We start from the raw sequence: 26154 nt of genomic DNA on the forward strand, positions 1-26154 counted from the left end.
TGGAGCAACTGCCGGAGGAGGGGGCTCCACCCCACCCGCCAGCACCGCCTCTTGTTTTGGAGGCCCGCGTGGTCTCGCGTCATTGGCCGCCGTGGAGCCCGAGGCTCCCGGGAGGCGGAGCGGTGTCTGCAGTTGTAGTTCCCGGGGTCCCTCAGGCGCCGGCCCCGCCTTCCGGCCAGAGGCTCCAGCTCACCCGAGCTGGACCACAACTCCCATAAGGCCTCGCGCTGAAGGGGGGCGTGGCCGAGCGCAGGGGAAGCCGGGGGCGGGGCCGCCTGGGGATGAAGTGGGGGCGCTGGGCTCTCCTGCCTCGTTTACAGCAGCCGGGTGCTAGAGAGAGCATTCTCCTGCCTCCGAACGGCGGGCAGACCTCTGACCCTGGAGTCTCTCGGTTGCCCGGAGCCGTCCTCTTGGGTGGTCTCCTGGGCCGGCCGCCGTTCCCCGGCCCCAAGGGCCCCGGCCGGCCGCGGCGAAGGGAGAGGTCAGCATGAGCTGGGGGGTCCAGCGGGCCGGCGCAGGGCAGGGGGCGGCGGCCGCAGTGCAGCTGCTGGTCACCCTGAGCTTCCTCCCGAGAGTCGTCGAGGCCCAGGTGAGCCCCAGTGATGGCGGGGCGCGGAACCCGGCCGAAACCCCTCGGCGGCGGCGAACGGGCCGCGGCTGAGGCGCGGGGGACCGGAGCCGGACCCCGAGGTAGCTTCTGGCGAACGGAGGAGACCGGGGGCTGGACCTCGATTGTCAAGCCCGGGAAGCGTCTGCGAACCGACTGCGGTGTGCGGGGATGGCGACACTCATGGGGTAATGGTAGTCAAAAGAGGAAGATGGTGACGGTACCCTGAGGTGTTTTCGTTTTTATCTCTGATGTTTAAGCGGCTGAGAGTGGCGGGAGATAAGGACGGGAATGGAAACCGCAGCGGCGGCTTTGGGAGCGAGCAGGGAGGGCAGGTGGCGAGTTGAGGGACAGACCCCGCGGCCTTGCCAGAGCTGAGCGGATCGGGAGGATACGACCCTTAAACTTCCTTTACTTTTGAACCATAGAGTCCCTGGGCTTCCCCCTTGCTCAGGACCGCTGTGTTTTACCCAACTTGTACGGTCTGCTAAGTAGCATCGCCAGGTGACCCCGATTAGGAGACCTGAGGACTGTGTCTGGCCAGTAGCTCTATCAGCAGTGAAGTGATGGCTGGCAAATTACAGTTTGGGAGTGGTCTTGGTGAGCTGTGTATTACAGAAGCGTTCTCAATATGCTGGAAATCGGAGGGGTAGCTCACTAGAAGCTTTTGCCTTAAGGTGTTTGCTTCTTTTTTATACAGTAGAATAAGCCTCTGCCAGGTGCTGCCTTCTCTGCACCTGCTGCAAAGTGGCAAAGCTGCTAAGAGCAGAAAACAAAAAAGTGTCTCAGGTGACCGGATAATGAGGGGAGCCACCATTTGAAGCAATTAATGCTGGTTGTTAAATAAAATTGAAGGTAACTCAGATTGCAACCGTGTAAACATGTTTTTCTGACTTTATTCAGACACTTGTCCCATGGCATTATGCTGTTTCGAATCCCAGAATGCCTGAATCTTGTTTATGTCCCTGTTTGAATATTTTGTAAGTGAATGAATGATTTGATAAAAGTGGCAAACTTTTGGCTTTAGGGAGCATGTTAAAAATGCAGAGTCTCTGGCCCCACTACCAGAGGTTCTGATAGAATGGATCTGGATGTGACCAAGGAATCAGCATTTTAAACCAGCCTTACAAGAAACTAATGCAGTTATCCTTTTTAACTATCTTTTAACCCCTCTTGGAAGCAGTGAAAGAGATAGGGAAAATCTTTTTTTTTTTTTGAATGTTGAGAATTGTCTTTGGAAAAATTACTTTCTAGTTATTAGTAATCTCTTTCATTTTGAGTCATTGGGATATTTTTCTAAAATGAGATTTTTCTCATTTTTCTTTTTATATAGCATGTATTAATTGTATAGTTCATCACCAATATAGAAGCATCATTTTAGATTCCTAGCACTAATTATGTATATTAATTTTTTATAATTGCATATATACTTTAAATATTATGTCCAAGTGAAAATGCATAAGTTAAATTTCATTATGCCCAAATGAATATATACAGTTCAACAGTTAAAAGATTTGTGCATATTCAAGGTAACCTGGTGCCAAACAATCCTCAAAAAAAGGAATACATATGGGTTTTGTTTCCAGTGGTACTTTCTGCTATAGTGTTTGATCATATTTTAAATAGTACTTTAATTTGCAGCATGTTTAAATATATATTATCTCATTTTATTTGACACATCTGTGGGGCTGTTGAGGTAACTGATGTTCAGAGAGCTCACATGATTAATATCACACTTGTTAAGTAAGTGAACAAGATAAAACTGGAACCCCAGCAGGCCTCTTTCTGGTCTTTACAATGCATCTCTGTATGCCTGCTTCTTTGTGGTATAGAAATAAAGCAGGAGGAGACCCAGGAAAATAAGAAGATGGAACTAAGCCAGTTCTTTCACTTCTCTTTCACATGTTAAATTGGAAGAGAAACAGTAAAGAGTAAAGGAAAGAATTCAGTTTTTCTCAAAAATGCCTCTATTCACAAGAAGTTGAGATGAATATATTGAATATTATCTCACTTTGAAAGCCTAAAATCATTTCTAAGCACATGAAATTATAGACATTTGCACATCACATACCCCATTTCCTTATAAATGAAATGCAAATGTGCTTTGTAGTATGGCAAAACTGTAGGAACTAAAAACATAGTGCCTACAAGTGATAAGACAAGTTAATCTTTCTTTGAAGTAATTTCAGTCAGATATTTTTAAATCTTTCTAAATTCATTTCTGAGGTGGCAGGAAATCAAGGAAGCCATCACATCCCTCAGGATGGAAAGCCAGAACCTTGAGACCCAAAACAGTGCTGCTTCAGTCCCATTACCGTGAGGGTTTTCCCCAAACTCTGAAAACCTTCAGCTTTACCAACCATGCATGGAGTGGAGTGGACAGAAATAAAGCCTGTGTCTGCCCAAGGGGAGGAAAGTGAAAGGAGGCCCCACCATAAAGCTTGGGCTCCAAAGAGCTATATCTTCAACATAAGAGTAACTGAGAAGTGAAACCCACCACAAGTAAAGGAAAGTAAAGAAACCTGCTAGAGGAAGGGGGGAAAAAACTGCCTTGAGAGTTTGTAACCATGAGCCAGCCCTTATACAGGGCAAATTCATGCCACCTGTGCTAGGAAAACTTCAAATGGAAAGTTGAATTTATAGTAGTCAAGTTGGTATGCTCCCAGTTTACTGGTAAAAGCAAACATCCATTCCCTGTGGAGGGATTTATTTTCAGCCCAGGCCCTAAAGAATTCCTGAAGCTAGAGTGCCAAGAATAATAAGGTAACAGCTAAAAAAAAAAAATCACAGAACACACACAAGGAACCACAATTGAGGTATTCAAAATTTGTGAGAAAGAGACCTGTAATGACCTTAGATTTTGAAAATATCAGACATAATTTAAAATCACTGCTAAATGTTTTGAAAGACTTCAAAAATATGAAAAAGAACAAGAAATTTTAAAGAATGACCAAAGAGATTAAAACATAATGAAATAGAAGTTCTAGAAATGAGCAACTCGATGGGTGGATTATACCCAGCAGAAAAAATGATTATTGAATTAGACAGCCATTTTATGTCTTTTGCTTTCTACTTAATCCTCCAACACCTCCTTTTCCATCCCGACTCTTAGCGTCCTACTTCACCAGCAAAGTTGGGATAATCAGAGTAATGCACATCTGTTCACCTACCAGCCTCTGACCCACGTTGTTTTTGTTTGTTTTTGTCTTTTGAGGGCTTCACCTGGGGCCTACGGAGGTTTCCAGGCTAGGGGTCCAATCAGAGCTGTTGCTGCTGCCCTACGGCACAGCCACGTCAGATCCTAGCCACGTCTGCGACCTACACCACAGCTCACGGCAATGCTGAATCCTTAACCCACTGAGCAAGGCCAGGGATTGAACCTGCAACCTCATGGTTCCTTGTCGGATTTGTTTCCGCTGCACCACAATGGGGAACTCCTGACCCACGTGTTTTGACTTCCTGTAGATTACCGGCATGAACTGTTTGTACCATTGTCAAAGGCCAATCCTTCTACTTATATTTTGGTCCCATTCCTTTCCAGTTCAAGGCCATGGGTTGAGCAAACCTTCCCTTTTTCTCCTGCATTATTGATTTTTCCTGCCCTAACAGACTCTTACGCTCATCATAAAATGTGCTATTGGAGTTCCCAGTGTGACGCAGTGGGGTCCGAGGTGTCTTAGGGGCACAAGGACACAGGTTTGAGTCTGGGCCAGGCATGATGGGTTAAGGATCCAGCATTGTATGCTGGGATCTGATCCCTGGCCCTCTGGGAATTCCATATGCCTGGGGGGCAGCCGAAAAAGGATACAAACAAAACAACAAAAAAGGTTTTTTTTTTGTGTGTGTGTGTTTTTTTTTTTTTTTTTAAGGCCACACATGGGACATGTGGAGGTTCCCAGGCTAGGGGGTCTAATCAGAGCTGTAGCTGCCAGCCTACACCATAGCCACAGCAACACCAGATTGGAGCTTCATCTGCAACCTACAGCTCACGGCAACACCGGGTCCTTAACCCACTGAGTGAGGCCAGGGATCGAACCCACAGTCTCATGGTTCCTCGTTGGATTCGTTTCTGCTGTGCTATGACAGGAACTCCCAAAAAAGTGTTCTTAATTTTACTGTTTTAAAGTTCTCTCTTGAGCTACCTCTCTCTTCAGACTCTGCTTAATTTTTCTGTTCCCCTCTATAGAAAAACTCCTCAAAAGGGTTAACTTTAAATTTTCTATTCCAGTCATTCAGCTCATTCCAGACTGACTTTTGGCCCTATCACTTCTCCAAATTGCTCTTGTCAAGATTATTAAAAACTTCCTTACTGCTAAAGCCAATAGTTTGGTAAAGTTAGGATTTAAAAACTATTGGCAGATTTTTTTTTTTTTTTTCACAACTCATGACTCACTGCCCTTGAAATACTTTTTTTTTTTTTCTTTTCTTCCTGGGTACTATATTTTTCTAATTTCCTTCCTTTCTTCTTGCAGGTGTGTCTTTCTTAGAATTCTTTGTGTGTTCCTCCTCTGCCCCTGATCACTAATCATTGAACCACAGGGTTCAGATCTTGTATTCTTTTATCTTGGTCATCTCATTTAGTTCTTTGGCTTTAAATACCATCTATATAACTGACTGTCCAGACTGTGTTTCTCAGCTCTCATCCATCTATCCAACTGCTTTTTCAGCATCTCCGCTTGGGTAATTAATAGATATCTCAAACTTGATGTATCAGGAACCGAATTCCTGATTTTTTTTTTCCTTTAGATCTGCTCTTCCTCTTTAAACATATGTTACAGCCAAGCTGATCTCCGTTTTGTTCCTCAAACATGGCAAGTGTGTGTGTGTTTGCATTTGCTTTTTAGGTCTGAACCCTTGGCATATGGAAGTTCCCAGGCTAGGGGTTGAATCAGAGCTGTAGCTGCTGGCCTACACCACAGCCACAGCAACGTGGGATCCCCAACCAATGATCAAGGCCAGGAGTCCAACTCGTGACCTCATGGTTACTAGTCAGGTTCATTACCACTGAGCCACAGCGGGAACTCGGCAAATGTGTTCTTGCATTGAGGCCCCTGGACTAGCAGTTTCCTCTGCCTCACACACTTTTCTCATGTATTTAAATGACTCGCGCACTTTCTTAGGTTTCTACTTAAGCGTCCCCTTATCCACCATGTCCACTTACCTAAATTGTCGCCTTCCCTGACCATGCAATATAAAAAATTAACCCTACATCTTCACCTCGAGCACCATGTTCCTTTTAGCCTCTGGTTAAAACTCTCCAGTGACTTCCTCTCTCACTCAGTGTGGTATAATCCAAAATATATATTTGATCTTTATGTCTTCTTCCTGGCACTGAGCTCCTAAACCCTATGGATTTTCCTGAGAAATGGGAGTTCCCCTTTCTGTCAGACCTGAGTGTATGCTAATGAGGTGAGTTAGGTGGGAGCCCTTAGATAGCCTCAGGATGAGTCTGGTCCAGAGTTTCCTCCAGAAGGGCCAAGTGCTGAGAGAATTGGAACTTCCAGCCCCACCCACTGACCTCCAGGATGGGGAGAGGTGCTCTTGATTGAAGACTCTTAAAATAGGTTTGACGAGCATCCAGGTTGGTGAACACATGGACTTGCTGGGAGAGAAACTCAGAAGCCTGGACATTCCCCAGTTGCAGCCCCAGGACCTTGCCCTATGCAGCAGTCTACTATTTGTGTATCCTACAACTTACCGAATTTGTTTATTCTAGCAGTGTCTTGGTGAAGTCTTTAGGATTTTCTGTGTATAATATATCGTCTGCAGAAGTGAGAGTTTTACTTTTTCCTTTCCAATTTGGATGTCTTTTATTTCATTTTCCTCTCTGATTTCTATTTTGAAAAATTTTGGTGAGACACTTTTTTTCTTCCAATTTAGGGCACCTAGAATTTGAAGTTTTATAAGCAGTAAGCCCAGAGCGATGGAGTGAAATTGGGTAGTGTTATCACAGGATCTTAGTAAAAAGGATAGCAAAGCATATACAACTTCAGAGCCAAAATTCTGGGATTTTTTTCCTTCTTTTTACGTTGACACCTGCAGTGTATGGAGGTTCCCAAGCTAGGGGTGGAATCAGAGTTGCAGCTTCCAACCTATGCCATGGCAAGGCCAGATCCTTAACCCACTGAGCGAAGCCAGGGCTTGAACCTGCATCCTCATGGATACTAGTGGGTTCTTAATCCACTGAGTTACAAAATGGGAACTCCCCAAATTCTCAATGATGATCCCTTTTCTTGATCTCAAGATAATATAGCCCTAACTCTGTATTGTAAGGAGTTTCAGGACACTTTGATACTCCTAGGGAAAAAGTATGAGACAGAATCAACTGGGAAGTTCCCATTTTTTTATCATTTTTTGTGTGTATTCCTCCTATGGATTACATGAATAACCTTTAAACAGGCTGAGTCTCATTTTTGTTTGTTTGGCCTCACCCATGGCATGTGAAAGGTCCCAGGTAGGGGTTGAACCCGAGCCACAGCAGTGACCTGAGCCTCAAACAGTGACAATGCCAGGTCCTTAACCACTAGGCCACCAGAGAACTCCCCATTTTTGTTTTTCAATTTTAATTGCGATAATTGTAGGTTCCATGCACTTGAAAGAATATAGCAAAATGTCTTTTGTCCTTTACCCAGATTTTGCCAGTGGTAACATTTTATAAATATACAGAGTAATATTATAAATAGGACTTTGACATTAATATAGTCTACTGATCTTATTCAGATTCCCTGCTTTACTTGTTTCATTTGTGTACCTATGGATTAATTCTGTACACCTTTATCATATGTGTGGGTTTGTGTCCACCGCTGCAGTCAAGATACTGAAAAATTTCACTGCAAGGATCCTTTCTGTTGCCCTTTTATAACCTACTCCCCCACTTCAATTGCCATCCCTTCCTCCAGTCCCTCAGCGCTGGCAACCAATAATCTGTTCTCCATTTCTAAAATTTGGTCATTTCAAAAATGTTATGTAAGAGTTCCCGTTGTGGCTCAGTGGGTTAAGAACCCAACTAGTATCCCTGAGGATGAAGGTTCAATCCCTGGTCTCACTCCAGTGGGTTAAGGATCCGGTGTTGGTGTGGCTATGGTGTAGCCCGGCAGCTACAGCTCCTATTTGACCCTTAGCCTGGGAACTTCCATATGCTACAGGTGTGGCCCTGAAAAGAAAACAGGGGGAAAAAAGTTATAGAAATGAAATACAGTATGTATGTAACCTTTTGGAATTGGCTTTTTTCCACTCAGCATAATTGCCTGAAGATTCGTCCAAGTTGTACGTGTTCATGAGTCCCATTTTTTAAATTTAGTTGAAGAATGTTTTATGGAATTTTTGGACTGAACTCACTTTGTAAATACCAGTTTCCCTTCAATTAATGTATACTTTGAGTTGTGAATAAGAGCATGTGTTTTAAAATGCAATAGATTTAGGACTACGTCTCATCTCTACTTTGGAAAAATTATTTTAACCTTGCTAAGCCTTAATCGTCTTATATGTAAAATGAGGATAATCATATCATTTCATAGGATATTTAAAGAATAAGTGAGCTAACCTATGCAATGCTCTTAGCATTATGCCTGCCACTAAGTGCTCCATAAATGGCAGTCTCAAAGAAAGACTATAGCAGTATTGTCTCAGCCTGTGATTTCTAGGGTAGTCTTGGAAGAAATGGCCTTAGCGTTCCAGTGGCTGCTTGGGTTTTATATATATTTATGCAAGGGAAAGAACATCAAGAGGCTTTCTTTTTGACCCCTGAACAGGAATGTCTGGTTCTTTAGAATGGGTATATCTAGTCCTTCTATTGTTTTTTATTGAATTGGCCATTGTAAAAACTGACCGCTCTAATGTTATGTATCTCAATCAGCAAATACCAGCTAAATTGAATAATTTATCTTGGTATATATGATAGTATAGATTTGTTAAGGTTGAAGTGAAGCATCCAGAATTTACATCTTTTCATATATGTGTATATATATGTGTGTATATGTATGTACATACACATATTTTTTCCCTAGGTCACCGGAGTCCTGGATGATTGCCTATGTGACATTGACAGCATCGATAACTTTAACACCTTCAAAATCTACCCCAAAATAAAAAAACTGCAAGAACGAGACTATTTCCGTTATTATAAGGTATGGTTATAACTTTTGATTCCATCAGTACTGAAGATTTTTAGATAGCTCTCTATAGGTGTGACTTTTATGACTCTTGAAAATCCATTCAGAATCTTCTCAGCACCCCTTGTATATCCTTCACCATTGGAATGCATAAAGTACTGTAGTGAAAACCATTAGTGTTTTTGAACACTAAGACTTTGAACCCACTTCTTATGTCCGGGCAATTTCTCATTGTTCTATTTGAGTTTTGAGGCAGAGATACCTTCCTCTATAGAAGTTGAAAATGCCCAGGATGTATTTTTTCAGCCTCCTTTGTAAGTTAGGTTCTGTCATCTAGATATGCCTACGCAGGCTTTGAGTTGTGCTGATGACAGTGTCCCGTGCTGTTGTTGTTAGCAGTGCAAAAGTCGCACAGCAGCATTTGTTGGGTAGCTCACTGGTGGCAAAGCAGCCTGAGGAGAAAAGCAGAATGCCATCTGTGGTAAGACTGCAGCATTGATTCTTTAACAATAATTCACCCTAAACCTTTACAAAATAATCAGTGGTAGTTTAAAAGCGGTAGCAATAAGGCAAATTCAAAAGAATAATCATTTAAAAGCTGCTGTTGTACTTTTTGCCTGTTCTTGCTGTCAGTACTCAGTTGGGTTTATAATTTCTTTGATCTTCATTTTTAGTTTATTTTTTTAAATTGAGCACGATTTTCTATTTTATCCTGATTCTGTATAAGCTATCTTAGTCCTTTAAATATTTTTGAGGATTAAAAAAATACATTATTTTGGCAGTTTTAAGTTGTGCATAAAGATAAATTAGAGACCTCAGGGAGTTCCCGCTGTGGCTCAGCTGTTAATGAACCCGAATAGTATCCATAAGGACGCTGGTTCGATCCCTAGCTTTGCTCAGTGCGTTAAACATCTGGCATTGCCATGAGGTGTGGTGTAGGTTGAAGACACGGCTGAGATTTGACGTTGCTGTGGCTGTGGTGTAGGCTGGCTGCTACAGCTCTGATTCGATCCCTAGCCTGGGAACTTCCATATGCTGCAGGCGTGGCCCTAAAAAGACCAAAAAAAAAAAGAAAACTAGAGCCCTAAAAATTTGGGAACCCACCCCCTTTTCCTGTCAGCACCAAGAATGTATAAAAAAGTAAATGTTCCTCCTCTATACAGAATCCTTTAGGAATACAGATCCCATAAATTTATTTCAAAAAGAAATCTATGCAAACTATAGTCTGTTACTCTGGGCAGCTTACATACAAAACACATAGGTTAGAATAGCTTCTTCTAATTCCTACTCCTAAATCCATAAATCTTAATCTGGATTTGTAGCTGCTTGCTTTTGTTTCCTTTCTACTGCTAGGCTTACCCACATGAAAATGTTGCTTTTAGAGGTCAGAGTAATTGAATTTTGCCAGTTGCACATGGTTCAGGGTAAAGGAGTGAAGGCAGTGCTCCTTCTAGCAAAGACCATCCCTTCACAGAACATCCAGATCACATCTCTGCTCAGTATGTCATGGTCCTCAGTCTTTCACTCCTCCCTTTTGGGATTGTTATCTTCTGCTTCTTATATCCATAGGTCTCATCAATAGCAGAAACTCCAATATTTGAGTAATAAATATCTCATTTAATCTTTACACTAAAATCCTGTTAGGTCAACATTTCCACATTTTACAAATGAAGAAACAACGGTATAGGTATCCTAAGGTAGGGTACATGTGCTGGCTTACAAACACAACAGAAGTTTTATTAAGAAAAGATGTGGAGCAGCTCACAAAATTGAAAGCTAAGCTGAAGAAGCATGTTTCAGAAAAGATAGAAATTATAGTAGGAACTAATGGCCATTCTCTTTTTTGACACCATTAAAGTTTTAGATCAAGTCAACCATTTCCCCGTAGTTTTGTATTATACAAGAGTTACATTTCTTGGAGAAAGGGTCTAATTGGTCTTGTTAGGGTCACATACTCCACGCCTTGACCAAAAGACAGTGTGGTTAATAGTCCTCTTTGCATCTGCATACTTGCATATTGTTTTTCAAAGGGAAATAAGAGGATGTTACAGAAGAAGGAAAAACGAAAACTGAGTAGGAAAAAATAACAATGTGGTCCTTGACTAGCCAACATAGAGTTCATCCTTATACATGCATTTTTAAAAATGTTCCCATCAACATAATGCAGTTACTTTGTCTGTAACCAGAATATGCCCAGAGCCTCTCCCAAAGGAGAGAAATGTGTGATCTGGTTAATGACGTTAGCTCCAAGTAGGGGTATTTGGGTGATAGCTAATCCTCTTGTAGTTCTGTTCAGCCTATGAATTAAACAGAAAGGAAATTTAACCACCACCAGTGTTTGCCACGTACAATAGTGGTGGAAAAGGAAAGCTAAGAGAAGAGGTTAATTTTAAACACAGATACATACTTGTGATCTCGCCAGCTGGGAAATACAGGTAGAAGCATCAGTTTACTGGTCAGTTGACTGCTGTAGCTTGTAGTTATATTTTCTCTCTTGCACTATCCATTCCATTCCTTTATTGTCCAAAATTTTGGTGGTATCATAAAGAGAATACCCATCAGTTCCTACTGTAATTTATGTCTTTTCTCAAATATGCTTCTTCTGCTTATCTTTCAATTTTGTGAGTTGCTCCATAGCTTCTCTTAATAAAACTTATGTTTTATTTGGAGCCAACAGTGGAGATGTCGGTACCACGAGATGAAGGGCATCATAAGACGGAGTGGGTAGAGGGCTCTCTAGCTGAGGTTGGCTGCCTGCAGCGTTTCCAGGGCTGGGGGCAAAAGCCCTTTATTCCTGCAGGGTGATCTGAGCAGCATGTTGCAGTGTCTACCTTAGCCCACTCCTTGCACTGTGTGGTAGTTATCTGTTGCTGCATAACTCATTAGCCTACAATTTAGCAGCTTAAAGCAGGAAACTGAGAAGGTGTCATTCGAGAAAGACCTGAAGTCAATGAGAAAGCAAGCCATGTGGATATCTGGAAAAAGAAGATTCTAGGCAGAGGGAACAGCAAGAGCAAAGTCCCCGAGGTCACGGTGCACTTCGTGTATTTGCAGATCAAGGGGAAGGCCAGTGAACAAGGAGAAGAAAACTAGGCAGCCAGCCCGTGTTAAGGCATTTTAGGCCATTGAAGGAGCTTAGATTTTGATGTGACCTGATTTTCAGAGGTATTGTATGTGGGGCAAGAAAGAGAACAGCTAAAGATGATGCCAAGAGTTTGGCCTGGAGAACTAGAGTGATGGAGTGGCTATTTACTGAGAGGACAAGGATTCCTAGAGGGAAGCGCGCAGTTTGGGAGGTGTGAATAAGTTTGAGGCACCTTGGCAGGTCCCGTGGGCATGCCAGGGAAGAGCTGGGTTTGCAAGACCAGCTCAAAGGAACCTGTAGTTCCCAAACATGCCAGGTGATTTTAAGTGTCTTTACCCTTACACATCCTGATCCCTCTGCCTAGAAATCTTTCTTGAGGAAACTTCTAGTCATACCCATTTTACATGTAACTGAGATGGCCTTCCAGACTTCATGGACAAAGTTGACCACTCTCCTCGTGTTGCCAGTCTCTCCCTATTTTTGCCTCTTCTTCTATGACGTGGGTATTATAACTTTACCTGGCATGTATTTATTGAAGTGTCTGTTATGTGTTCTAGGCATTTGGATAAACAGTGAACAAGTCCCCATCCTTATAGTGGGGGATGCAGACAATAAGTAAATAAATAATATTCCAGCAGTGAAAAATGCTGTGAAAGAATGTGAAACAGTCTGTGGGGGTATATGTCAAGCACTACTTTAGAGAGTCTGGTAGAAAGGTCTCACCTGAGCTGATATTTGAGAGCCAGAACAGAGGCAAGGAGGTCAAGCCATAAAAGACCAGGAGAGCCACCAGCACAGACACAGAGAACAGCCACTGTGAAGGCCCTGGATTCAGAGAGGAGCTTGCTGTGTTCCCCTCGAGAAGGCTGTTGTGCCTGGACGGGTGTGGGAGGAGACAGGCCACAGGGGTGGGCAGGAGGCCAGCGATGGAGGCCCCGCGGAGCTTGCTGCAGAGTTCCGCTTTACTGTAAAGGTGGTGGCAAGGCACTGGAGGATTTTGAGCAGGGATTGGCATGCTCTGAATTCTGTTTCAAAGAGATGGTTATGGCTCCCATGTGGAGAGTGGACGGTGGTGGAAACAAGGAGACTGGCAGTAGTGTGGCCAGGGATAGGTGGCAACAGTGGATGTGGTGAGATGTGCGTGATGAACGGTTTGAAGAGGATAAAGGGGTGAAAACCAGCATAAAGCCTTGATTTTTGGCTTGGGCAGTCCATCTGAATTATTGTCTTCTTGCAGTGTTTAGAATAGGAAAATCCAGAATTTTTACGTGTAAAATGTCTTTCGTGATCTTGCCACCCTCTACCTTCCCCACTCAGAGTCAGCTACACTGAAAGTCAGGTTTTCAGTTCCCAGAACTGCCCCAGCCCTGTCATCTTCCCACTCGCACACTTCCTCCAGTTTCCATCCATCCTAAACACTGCTTCCTCAGGGGCCTCCATCCACCAGCCTTGTTTTTTTCCATTACAAAACTCTGGGTTTTCCTTTATATCATTTACCACATTTGCAATTATACAGATCTATAATGTCTGTTCCCTCTAGGAAATAGTAAGTGACAGGGGGAAAGTCCTTTTTCTGCCTCTTTCTGCTAAAGCCTACATGGTGCCTGATACATAGTGGGCGCTCAGCGTACATGTGCTGCGAGAATGGGTGTGTGGGAGAACCTGGTTAATGAGGTGATGGTGAGGGGCCGGAAGATGTTAGAGTCATCCTGAAATGATCTCCAGGCTCTTCAGATGAGCAGTGTGCTTGGTCTTTTTTCCTTTTTTTCTTTTCTTTTTAGGGCCACACCCCATGGCATGTGGAGAGTCCCAGTCTAGGGGTCAAATTGGAGCTGTGGCTACCGGCCTACCCACAGCCACAGCAATGCCGGATCCGAGCCGAGTGTTCGACCTACACCACAGCTGGCAATGCCAGATCCTTAACCCACTGAGCGGGGCCAGGGATTCAATCTGCATCCTTATGGATACTAATCAGGTTTGTATCCATGGGCCACTACGGGAACTCCAGCCTTTATTCCTTTTTGAAGCGTCAGAGGCCTAATATTAGTCATTTATTTTAAAAAATTACTATTATACCTGGGTTGTCTCTGAAAAACTTCAGTCATTTAATCTTCTGACCTATGCAGATGCCACAGGGTAAGATGCTCTCCTTCACTGCCCATCCTGATGCCCAGCACAGAGATGCCCACTGCAGGACTGTGACACACACTGACTAATATTGTGTTCCTTTCTCTCAAGGTTAACCTGAAGCGACCCTGTCCTTTCTGGGCAGAAGATGGGCATTGTTCAATAAAAGACTGTCATGTGGAGCCTTGTCCAGAGGTAAAATTTGTAAAAATTGAGAAAAAAATGCTTTCTCTTGGACATTTAGATATGCATGAGCTTTATAATTTAGGCTAATGTTGAAGCCTTTGGATTCATCACAAATTCATGTGCTCTCAGCTCTCTCCTTTTGAGCCAGATTACTGATGATTTATTCTGTACATGCCATTAAAGTGGGTTTGAAGATCCCCTTTCCCCTTTATCCAGTGATGTTGGTGATTGGATGTGGAAATATAGTCTGATTCTGAAAGGGTAGAAGAGTTCCCTGGTGGCTCAGCAGGTTAAGGATCCAGTATTGTCACTGTTGTGGCACGGGTTCGATCCCTGGCCTGGACATTTCTGCTTTCCATGGGCACAGCCAAAAAAAAAAAAAAAGTGGATGGAAATTAGAACTGCATCTACAGTCGGCTCTTATCATGGGCAGGCAAAATGCTACTAGACCTTAAATTTCTCATTAGAGTGGGGATGGTGAGAGTGCATAAAGTTGGAAAACCTCAGGGCTTGGTCTTATTGGATTGGCGGGGGAGAAGAGGCTTTACTTATTAGTGAGAGACTAATTTTAGACTTTGTTTTTTGATATCTAGATGAATTATATTCTTTAACGGTAATAAAGTGTTTTTCATTTAACTTTTTTTGCTTTTCTTAACCTTGTCAGGAAATCTAGTTTTTGCCTTAAAAAAAAAAATAAAACATCTGAACCAATTCATTCATTCCTAAAGGGAATTTTTTTTTTAATTATTTATATTTACCTTTAAGAAAAAAATGTTTTTTAAACTTTTTAGTTTGAAATAATTTCAGACTTAGAGAAACTTGGCAAGAATAGTGCAAACAGTTCCCATATAGTTTATATTCAATTCCCTAAATGTTAATGTCTATCAAGCTTGCTTTATCATTCCCTCTCTATGTATACATTAATATGATTATTTTATAAACCATTTAGGTGTAAGTTTACCAACATGATCTTTTACCCCTAAATACTTCATTATGTAGTTCCTTGAAATAATATTATTCTCTTACCTAACCATAGCATAATTAACAAAATCAGGGGATCAACATTTATATAATACTGATGTCTGCTGTGTAGACCTTAATCACACATTGCCAGCTGACCTAATGTACTTAACAGCAGCCACCAATAGCAGAGTTTCTGATCCAGAACCATGCATTGCTTTTGGTTTATCACCTCTTTAGTCTGCTTTTAATCTAGAGTCATCTCTCTGTATTTCTTTGTCTTTCATTGTCTTAACTTTAACTAACTTCCTTCCCCTGCCCCTCAAAATATACCAGTTATTTTGTAGAAGATTTCTCATTTTGGGGTTTTTCTGGTCTTTCCTAATTATTATATTCAGGTCATGCACGTTGGGCTGGTACACCGTAGAAGTGATGTTGTGTCTTCTCTGTCATATCAGGAGGCACAAAATGTCATCTTGAGCACTTGGTTAAGGTGGTGTTGGCCACTTTTCTTCATGGCAAAGTAGGAAAATTTTGAGACTATGAAAACATCCCATTTTTCATTGTATTTTTAGCATCCATTGATGATTCTTTCCTGAATTACTTATTTGTGTGATGGCTGTCAAATAATGATTTTCTTTTTTCTTTTCTTTTTTTTTTTGTCTTTTTGCCTTTTCTTGAGCCGCTCCCGTGGCATATGGAGGTTCCCAGGCTAGGGGTCTAATTGGAGCTGTGGCCACCGGCCTACGCCAGACCCACAGCAATGTGTGATCCAAGCTGCGTCTGCGACCCACACCACAGCTCACGGCAATGCCAGATCCTTAACCCACTGAGCAAGGCTAGGAATCAAACCTGCAACCTCATGGTTCCTTGTCGGATTCGTTAACCACTGCACCATGACAGGAACTCCAAATAATGATTTTCTGATTCCATTTCTTCTACATTTATTATTGGCATTCTACTGTAAGCCAGAGCTTTTCCTTTATTTACTGTATGTTTATCTCGGTATGAACTCAAATTATTATAATTACTATCACTGTTTCTTATGCTAGCTTTATTAAGGCATAACTCACATACCATAAAATTCACTCATTCAAAAGTGTGCAACTCAGGACATTTTAGTATAATCACAGAATTATGCAACAATCACAAGTATCTGATTGTAAAAAATTTTCATTGCCCCAAAAAGGAACTCTTGCCCATTAGCAATCACTCCCTGTTTCCTTTGCCCTCTTCGCACTGGAAACCATAATCCACTTTCCATCTTTGTGGATTTGCCTGTTACAGACATTTCATGTAAATCATATGATTTATGGTCTTTTGTTACTGGCATCTTTTGTTCAGCACAATGTTTCAAAGTCCATCCATGTTGTAGCATGTATCAGTATTTCATCCCATTCCTGAATAATATTGTATGGACATACCTCATCTTGTTTATTCCTCAGTTGATGGACATTTGAGTTGTTTCTACTTATCTGGCTTCTATGAATAATGAATACATATTCAGGCACAAATTTTTGTGTGAACATGTGTTTTCCTTTCGAGTATGTACTTAAGAGTGAAATTGGTAGATCATATACTAACTGTTGAGGAAACTGGAAACTGTCATATAGTACCAAAACTGTTTCCATTGTGGCTGCCCCGTTTTATATTACAAAGTCTGATGGTTCCAGTTTCGCTACATACTTGGCAGTACTTATTTCTGTCTTGTATTTTATTTTAGCCATCTTTATGAATGGCATGTCATTCAGTTTTGATCTGCATTTCCTTGAAGGCTGAAAATATCAAGCATCTTTGCAGGTGCTTATTGGCCATTTGTGTGTGTGTGTGTGTGTGTGTGTGTGTGTATATATATATATATATATTTTTTTTTGCTTTTTTAGGGCCACACCCATGGCATATGAAAGTTCCCATTGTAGGGGTCAAATTGAAGCTACAGCTGCCGGCCTACCCCACAACCACAGCAACACAGGATCTGAGAGGTGTCTGTGACTTAACACCACAGTTCACAGCAAGGCAGGATCATTAACCCCTGAGTGAGGTCAGGGATCAAACCCACATCCTCATGGATACTAGTTGGATTCATTACTGCTGAGCCACAATAGGAATTCCATATGTATATCTTTGTCAGAGAAATGTCTATTCAAATCCTTGCCCATTTTTTTTTTCTTTTTTATGGCTGCACCTGCAGCATATGGAAATTCTCAAGGTAGGGATTGTAACAGAGCTATAGCTGAGGCCTATGCCACAGCAATGGCAACACTGTATCTGACTGCATCTGGAACCAGTTTGCAGCAATGCCATATCCTTAATCCAACTGAGCAAAGCCAGGGATCAAACCTGCATCCTCACAGAGTCTGTGCAGGGTCCTTAACCCAATGAGCCACAATAAGAACTCCCCTGTGCCCGTTTTTAAGTTGTCTTTTTATTGCTGAGTTGTGAGTTACTTGTCTTTGCAAAGTATTTGTTTCTAAGTTTTTAATTTCATTTTTATTTATTAAAATAATTTATTGTCTGCAGTTGATTATCCTCTCTACTCTTAAATTTCTAATAAGAATAAATAAAAGAAGGAGTTCCCACTGCGGCATGGCAGGATTTGTGGTGTCTGGAGCAGTGGGATGCAGGTTTGATCCCTGGCCAGGCACAGTGGTTAAGGATCTGACATTGCTGCAGCCGCGGCATAGGTTGCAATTGCAGCCCAGATCTGATCCCTGGCCTGGGAACTCCATATGCCATGGGGTGACCAAAAAAGAAAGAAAGAAAGAAAAAAGAATAGATGAAAGTGTTATTTTTGTATATATAAGAAATATAACTTTTGTATGTATTTAAAAACTTTTGGAATTCCCGTCGTGGCGCAGTGGTTAACGAATCCGACTAGGAACCTTGAGGTTGCGGGTTCGGTCCCTGCCCTTGCTCAGTGGGTTAACGATCCAGCGTTGCCGTGAGCTTTGGTATAGGTTGCAGACGTGGCTCGGATCCCGCGTTGCTGTGGCTCTGGTGTAGACCGGTGGCTACAGCTCCAATTCGACCCCTAGCCTGGGAACCTCCATATGCCTCGGGAGCGGCCCAAGAAATAGCAAAAAGACAAAAAAATAAAATAAAAATAAAAAATAAATAAAAACTTTTGTCTATTCTTTTGCCAATGCCTTTCTCTTCCCGTTATTTCTGGAGACAAAAACTGTCCCTTCATGTTTGTTCTTTTAAAGTAATGTGAGGACATTCATATTTCTCTCTCTTTGGGGGAAAACAGGTATTTCATATTAAACCCAAACTTGTCATAATACAGTTACGATTTGCATTCTGTAATTTATTATTTTTATTTTGTCTTTTTGGGGCCTTACCTGTGGCATATGGAGGTTCCCAGGCCAGGGGTCAAATCAGAGCTCTAGCTGCTAGCCTACACCACAGCCACAGCAACACAGGATCTGAGCCATGTCTGCGACCTACACCACAGCTCATGGCAATGTTGAATCCTTAACTCATTGAGTGAGACCAGGGATCGAATCCTCGTCCTCCTGGATACTAGTCGGGTTTGTTAACTGCTGAGCCATGATGGGAACTCCTTGCAATTCTGTAATTTAAATTCCAACTTAATCGTGAGGTTTACTTAATTTTGTAATTTGCAGACTGCTTCATATTGTTTATGTTGGTGTCCACAACAAGCTTTATTTCATCCTTGATTTTAGTTACTAGCTTTACATTTATCATTATTTTTAATCTTTTTTGTGATTTTTTTTGTATTATTCATGATGATCATGTGTAGTATCTGTCCCAATATTTCTCAATGGACTGTAGTAAGCTTTGCTTAAGTCAAATTATTGCGTTTAGCACCTTTCAAAAATCTGCCGATATTTTCCTGTTAGTGTAGGATATTCATTAGAGGACATACAGTAGTCAGAGGATGTTTTGATGATCATTTACTCCATGTTTTAAGTTTAGGGTCTGATAATGGTAACTGCCACATTTGACTTGAGTTTTATAGTTTTCTCTCTTCTACCCTCTGAGAGAGGTACTAGAAAACATTGAAATGATAAAATGTAGGCAGCAAGTAACTTTAACTATATGATCTTTTGTTGATTGGGGGGAAATTTTCTTATTATTATTATTTATATTCTTCAGCCTGGCAGAAAAATATTTATTCTGAATATTTGGTTTAAATTTATCTGTGAAACATGAAAAAATTAATAGATAAGTTGCTGGGGGGGGGTGTTGTTTTTTTTCTGCCTTTTTAGGACTGTCGAAGTTCCCAGGCTAGGGATCGATTAGCCTATGCCACAGCAACACCAGATCTGAGCCACGTCTGCGACTTAACACCTCAGTGCATGGCAACGCCAGATCCTTAACCCACTAAGCAGGGTCAGGGATCAAACCTGCGTCCCCGTGGATACTAGTCGGGTTTGTTACTGCTGACCCACAACTGAAACTCCAGTGACTTGCTGTTTTATAGCCCATAAATTCAGATATTGGAAATCGGCCTCCTCGGTTATCATATAATTATCCTGGAATTGCCTACTTTCAGATATGTTTACTTAAGATTGTGTTCGATAAACCAGTTGTAATAATTCATAGATGTATTAAAGCCTAAAACTAAATATTGGCCTTAAAAGAAAGTTAGAAAATGACATGCAGTTCTGAAATTGGGAAATCCTTGATTACTTGGATTGGTAAACCCTAGGTTAGTCTTTTGAACCAAAGAGTTTACTCTTGCTTTCTAGGATTAATCTAAAATTCCTCCAACTTTAAATGTCAACTTAAGAGCAGAAATTTAAATTGAACATATTTCAAATAATTTTGAATTTTTAAAAGGTTGTTTTGTGGTAAGAAGTTTATGGAAAAGGTGATTTAGTCAGGATTTTTTTTAACCTAAACATTATATGGACTATTAATTACTGCACTGAGAGTTATTAGAGCCAATTTTGACAGTCCAAAAACTTTTAAACTATACTATTTCAACTTTCTATACTATTATTTACAAGTGTATAAATTGAGATAGCTCTTAACCTTTTAGCTCAATAGGTAGTAGAAAAACAGAATTTGAGTGAATGTATATTTTTCTTTTCATAGAATGAAATAGCCTTTGAATTAGAGCAATGGCATTAATAATTTGTAAAGAAATCTAAAAAATTATAAAGATCACTTTCCAAATTTTTGTTGTTCTTCTTTTAAGAGTAAGATTCCAGTCGGAATTAAAGCTGGGAGTTCTAATAAGGTGAGTCACTTTTCTTCCTTGAATACTTCTGCCTTACACAGTGAAACCTGCCACTGCTTGATGTGGTTGCAGAGAGAGCCATAGTATGATTTATTGAGCATGGACACATTTCTCCTGAGAATCCCAAATCCCTAATTTCATAGCAAGCAATGAGGTATAGTGTATTCTTGCAGTTAAATTATATAGCTTCTTTTGAAATACTTCAGCCCTCTTTAGAACTTCTAGAAGAACTATGAAGTATAACTACAGTGTCAGATTACCTGATCAACAGGTGTTTGTCAGGTCCTTCTCATGTATGTTTATTTTTCTGTTTCAACTGTTTTCAACTATTTCAACGTGTCATATTCAGGATTACATTGTGTAGAGTAAACAGTTATCAAGATATTTTGAGCATAGTACTTTTCAATGACATCAAAATACTCCTTTATTGAAGATTACGCTTTTCCTCTTATGAATATGTCATAATTTACTTTGCCATTCATATGTTTTAAAGTAACAGCAGACTTGTTTTTCCGCTATCATGCATTTATAACAAAGATCATCATTCTCTCTTCTGCTTCCTTATGCATTCCCCTCCCCATTCTCTTCTCTTGCTTGCTACCCTTTGTGGTCTTTTGTTTGAGTTCACCCTCTTTTATTTATTTTCGTTTGAGATCTAAAATGAACAATATAAAGACAATTGAAATCCATTCTGAGGTCCTTCCCACTCCCATTATATTCCCCCCCCCTCTCTAGAGCTGGCCACTTTGCTGAAGTTGTGTACCCTTCTGTGATACTTTTTATTTTTATGTTGTATTATGCATGTGATATATAGATCTTTTATACAAATTTTTTAATTTTTAAAATAATATCGTATTTTGTATTCAGGTTAAAAACGTTTTTTGGGAGTTCTTGCTGTAGCACAGTGTGTTAAGAATCCAACTGTGGTGGCTCGGGTTGCTGTGGAGGTGTGAGTTCAGTCCCCAGCCCAGCACAGTGGGTTAAAGGATCTGTTGTTGCTGCAGTGTAGGTCACAGCTGCCACTCGGATTTAATCCCTGGCCTAGGAACTTCCATATGCTGCAGGTGCAGCCATAAAAAACAAAAGCAAAACATGTTTTTCAGTTTGTGTTTTTACTCAGTATTTTACTTTTGAAATTTTGTCTTGCTTATGTATGTAGATTTTCTTAATTTTGACAGCTACAAAATATTCAGCTGCATGAATATTTGTATCGTTGTGTGAATAGCCATTCCTCTGTCGATGGATAATTTCAGTTGTTTTCAGGTTTTTGCTACTGCAGACAGTGATTCCCTGGCATCTTTGTCTTTTGTCACATTGTGCACAAATGTAAGAGTTTCTCTAGGTCTGTATCTGGAAGTAAGATTGCTGGGCTGCAGGGTATGCCTATCTCAACATTATGAGACAGTACCAATTAACTTTCTAAAATGGTTGTACCTCTTTTTTTGTTTTTGTTTTTAAATGTTGCTCTGGATATGGATTCAGTAGTGGGTGGACTGCTGGCTCAAGGGTTGATGCATTTTTATAGCTCTATGTAGATACTGTTAAATTACTTTCCCAGTAGGGTCTTCTCAGTTCACATATCACAACATAGCAATTCTTATTGCTACATTTTTAATGTTGTTGTTTGTTTATTAGGCGGAAATATGTGACACATCTTCATTTGCATTTCTTCCATGTGTTAGGAATTTTAATAATAGGATGTATCTGTATTTATTGTAATTGATGACTATTGTATATCATTGACACATTGATCCTTCTGCCAGTGGAACATGAAATAAAGAGGTAATAATTATTATTAAACTTACTTATTATAAACTTCTTTCAGTACTTGAAAGTGGCAAACAATACCAAAGAATTAGAAGATTGTGAGCAAGCTAGTAAACTGGGAGCAATTAACAGCACATTAAGGTAAATTTTATTTTAGTAGTATTAAGAAAATATTGTCTTGTTTGTTTATATTAAACATCTTTGATTTTTCCTTTGACTTTGCTTAAACATTAAAGTTTAAACTGATTTTCAAAAGGAAAAAACTTATTCTTTATCCTAAATTCCATGATAGCTTTGCTTTCTCACTTGGTTGATTTGTTACTAAATTTCTAAATCATCAGTAATGACTCTAGTAAAGGAAAAACTTAAGTGACTTCTCAGCTAGCAGGGTTATAGGTCTGTTCTTCCTGATTATAATAGGAAAAGAAACTCTAAGTTTTTTAAAATAGGGATTCAATCTATATGTTACATGTTGAACGATAAAGGTTACTGTTAACTGTTAATGTTGCATAGATTTTTTTCTTTCCTGTTGACTTTATTTTCTCTAAGTACAAACCTGCTTTGAAGGCCAACATAAATAATTTGTAAGTGGTCTCAGATTTTGAAGGATGAAATGACTAAACAGGTCTGTAGTTGTGAGTGAGGAATGCAGTATTAACAGAATTTATTTTTAATTTCCCTGTTTAGATTTCTATTTATGTACTATAAGTTTTAAAGAATTAATAAAGTGAGTGGTTTTATTTATTGATGAAAAATTCTAATATAGAAAAGTAGAAAGGATAATACAATAAACACCCATATATCCTCTCTTCCATATGAATAAATGTCAACATTATCTACCACATTTTTAGGAAAAGAGAAATGTCAGAGATAAATTTGAAATTCCCTATGTTTATTCCCCAATCCTGTTTTCTTCCTTTTTTTCTTAGTGGTAACTGAATTGGGTGTGTATCTAGTTCATGTTTTTGTCTCTATTGTATATGTCTATAAATTATATATATGTATAGTTTGTATATATTTTATTTTTCCTTTATGTAAATTATATACTTTGTTAATTAACATTCCCCTACTTTCTTTTTACATTGCACATTTTGCTTTTTAGGTAAATCCATGTTAAAACATAGAGATTTGTCTCATTCTTTTAACTGATGAATGATTTTCATCATATATTTATTTATTTATCTGTATTTTATTTATCTGTAACCATTTAGGTTGTTTCACATTTTTTACTTCTACAAATTGTACTACCTAGAGCTTCCTTGATAATTTCTTTTTGTATACACTAGAAGTAAAATTGCTCAATTTTAGGATTGGCCTCTTGCAGCTGTTCTTGATATTGCCTCATGGCTTTACAAAATAGTTGTGTAGATATATACTGCCTCCAGTACAGAGAACTTGTTTTGTTCTCCACATCCTTGCCAAAAACTGATAATGTTTGATAAGTGTGAGATAGTATCTCATTTTTGTTTAATTTATATTTTGTTGATTCCTAGTGAATTTGGGCATTATTTCCTGTTATTGGACACTTGGGTTTCCTGTTCATTCAACAAATGAATGCCAGGAGTTCCCATTGTGGCTTAGTGGGTTGAAAATCCAGCCTATTGTCTGTGAGGATGAGGGTTCAGTCCCTGGCCTTGCTCAGTGGGTTAAGAATCCAGCATTGCCACAACTGCTGTTGCAGACAGGGCTTGGATCCGGCATTGCGGTGGCTGTGGTGTAGGGCAGCAGCTGCAGCTGCAATTTAACCCCTGGCCCAGGAAATTCCATATGCCGCGGTTACGGCCCCTAAAAAGAAAAGAAAAGAAAAAAAAGAAGAAGAATGCCTACAGTATGCCAGGCACTATACTCTAGAGATATAGCAGTGTACATGAGAAACAAATTTCTGCCCTCATGCAGCTTAATCCTAGTCGGAGATGTTCAGTAAACAGTGAAATTAATGAGAAGTAAGTAAAATGATGATGAATGCCAGGGAGAAAAATCATACAGGGAGGAGTAATAGGGCTAGGAGTGAAGGTGGTTGTGCTCTTTCAAATGGGTGGTCCAAGAAGGCCAGAGTGGTAATAGACAAAGTGCTCATGAAGGCATAATATGGTTTGGCGGGTAGGGGGAGGGTTGGAGATCAGTAGTCAGTCACGCGTAATGGTTAGCAAAAGACTCTGAGGCTGGAGCATGCCTCGCCTACTTGAGGAATCATGAGGCCATTGTGGCTGGAGTACAGTGAATAGGGACAGAGTAATAAAAGACAAAATCAGAAGATGCTAGGGATGGGAGCAGGCAGGGGTAGTGGTATGGTAGAGATCTTGCAGAGTCTTAAAGACACATATTATGAATATTGCTCTTAAACTGAGTAGAATGAAAAGTCATTGGAAGATTTTGAGACAGTGCATTTGGGGAGCCAGATGTTTATGTCGCGGAAGCCTGGTTGGTTATGTGGTTATTGTGATCCTGATAAGACATGGTAGTTTAGTTTAGCCCAGAGTGATAGCAGTAGAAATGACGAGAGGTGGTCAGATTCTGGATAGATTTTGAAGGTAGAGCTGATAGTATTTGCTGAAGGATTAGATGTAGGGTATGAAAAAAGACAGGAGCTATGACTGAATACAAGATTTGGAACTAAAATAATGGAGTTGCCATTTATTGAACTGGGAACACCTATAGAAAGAACATGTCAGGTGGAAAATTTTAATTCAACCTTGGACTTAAGTTTGAGCTGCTTATGAGTCATGCATTTGGAGACATCCAGCAGACTTAAGTCATCATAAGATTTTGAGGTAAATTGCCTGTTCATATTCTTTTCTATTTTTTCTCCATTGGGGAAGGCCTATATTTTAAAATTGATTTTCAGGCATTCTTCATATAGTCCGAGAAGAACTCTTTGTTGACTATATGGGTTGTTGGGGTGTGTCCTTTAATTTTGTTTATAGATTTTTGTTGTTGAGCTGAATTTATTATTTTATAAACTTTTAATAAATAAATAAAGTATATTATACACACATATAATAAAGTATTTATATTATACACACATATAATAAAGTATACAAATATAAGAGTTCCCTGGTAGCCCAGTTGGTTAAGGATATGGTGGTGTTACTGCTGTGGTGTGCATTCAGTCCCTGGCACAGGAACTTTCGCATGCTGCTGGTGTGGCCAAAAAAAAAGTATACAAATTTTAAGTATAAAGGTCAATTTAATTTTACATAGTGAACCAACTCTATTAGCCACCATCAAGAACAATATACCTGCTACCCAGAAGGTTACCTTCTGTACTTTCCTAGATTACCACCTTCCAAAGTTGATCATCACTTTGAGTTATATTAGCAGAGATTAGTTTTGCCTATTTATATAAATGGAACAATACAGTATGTTTTCCTTTGTATCTGGCTTATTTTATTAAACATTACATTGAATAATATGCTGGCTATTTTCCATTGGGGGCTATTTCACCAAATATTTTGTAAATGCATTTGTTACGCATTTCTATGAGAAAATACCAAGGAATGGTTTTCCAAAATGACTGTCCCAAAGTCCATTGCCACCAGTGGTAGTGTGCAGGACTGCCACTTCCACAGCTTCTCCCATGGTCCATAGTGTAATTTTTAAACAGCTTTACAAAAGTATAATTGATATACAATACATTGTGCCTATTAAAAATGTACACTCTGATGTTTCATCATGTGTATACTCATAAAAATCAGTTCAATCACGGTAGTTATGTCTGCACTCCTGAAAGTTTTCTCATGTCCCTGTGCAGTCCCTCCCTCCTTCCCCTTCCTGTCCCTATTTCCCACTTCAGAGACTGCTTCAACTCACAGCACTGTCTTGACAGGAAGTCCTGGCTTAAGCCCAAGGTACCCTGTCATCCATCTTCAAACTGACTTTTAGAAAAGCTGGACTAGATGGTCTATAAGCTTACTTCTAACTCATTTGTAAACCAAACCAGACCAGCTTGATTAGCATTCTGTATCTTTTCTGCTACCATGTTTTTTAGGCAAGGGTTAGATGAAGCCTTAGAAAACCTCAGTGCTCTAAGTCACATTGCTAATAAGAAAGTAGGAATTTATATCACAATTGCTTTGTTATTACTATTTTCAGCTAAATATTT

The 26154-nt window shown here is 40.1% G+C and overlaps 1 protein-coding gene across 4 annotated transcripts in view; it reads left to right on the forward strand.

The window, feature by feature from the left end:
- Nucleotides 1-255: 255 nt before the first annotated feature.
- The window catches only part of ERO1B (endoplasmic reticulum oxidoreductase 1 beta), a 64953-nt gene continuing 39054 nt past the window's right edge, over nucleotides 256-26154 (forward strand). For all 4 annotated transcript variants that reach the window (XR_014827831.1, XM_084996829.1, XM_084996830.1 and 1 more), the window contains exons 1-5: nucleotides 256-589; nucleotides 8614-8733; nucleotides 14042-14125; nucleotides 20244-20285; nucleotides 22111-22193. Coding sequence is in view for 3 of the 4 variants with exons in the window: in XM_084996829.1 (XP_084852955.1) it covers nucleotides 488-589; nucleotides 8614-8733; nucleotides 14042-14125; nucleotides 20244-20285; nucleotides 22111-22193 (431 nt within the window). In the remaining variant the exon portion in view is untranslated. The remainder of the gene's footprint in view (nucleotides 590-8613; nucleotides 8734-14041; nucleotides 14126-20243; nucleotides 20286-22110; nucleotides 22194-26154) is intronic.

The sequence above is a fragment of the Sus scrofa genome, chromosome 14 (assembly GCF_054392235.1).
Source record: "Sus scrofa isolate SSC_HxYL_T2T_F1_AM1 chromosome 14, Sscrofa_HxYL_maternal_Yorkshire_Landrace_v2.0, whole genome shotgun sequence".
Lineage (NCBI taxonomy): Eukaryota > Metazoa > Chordata > Mammalia > Artiodactyla > Suidae > Sus > Sus scrofa.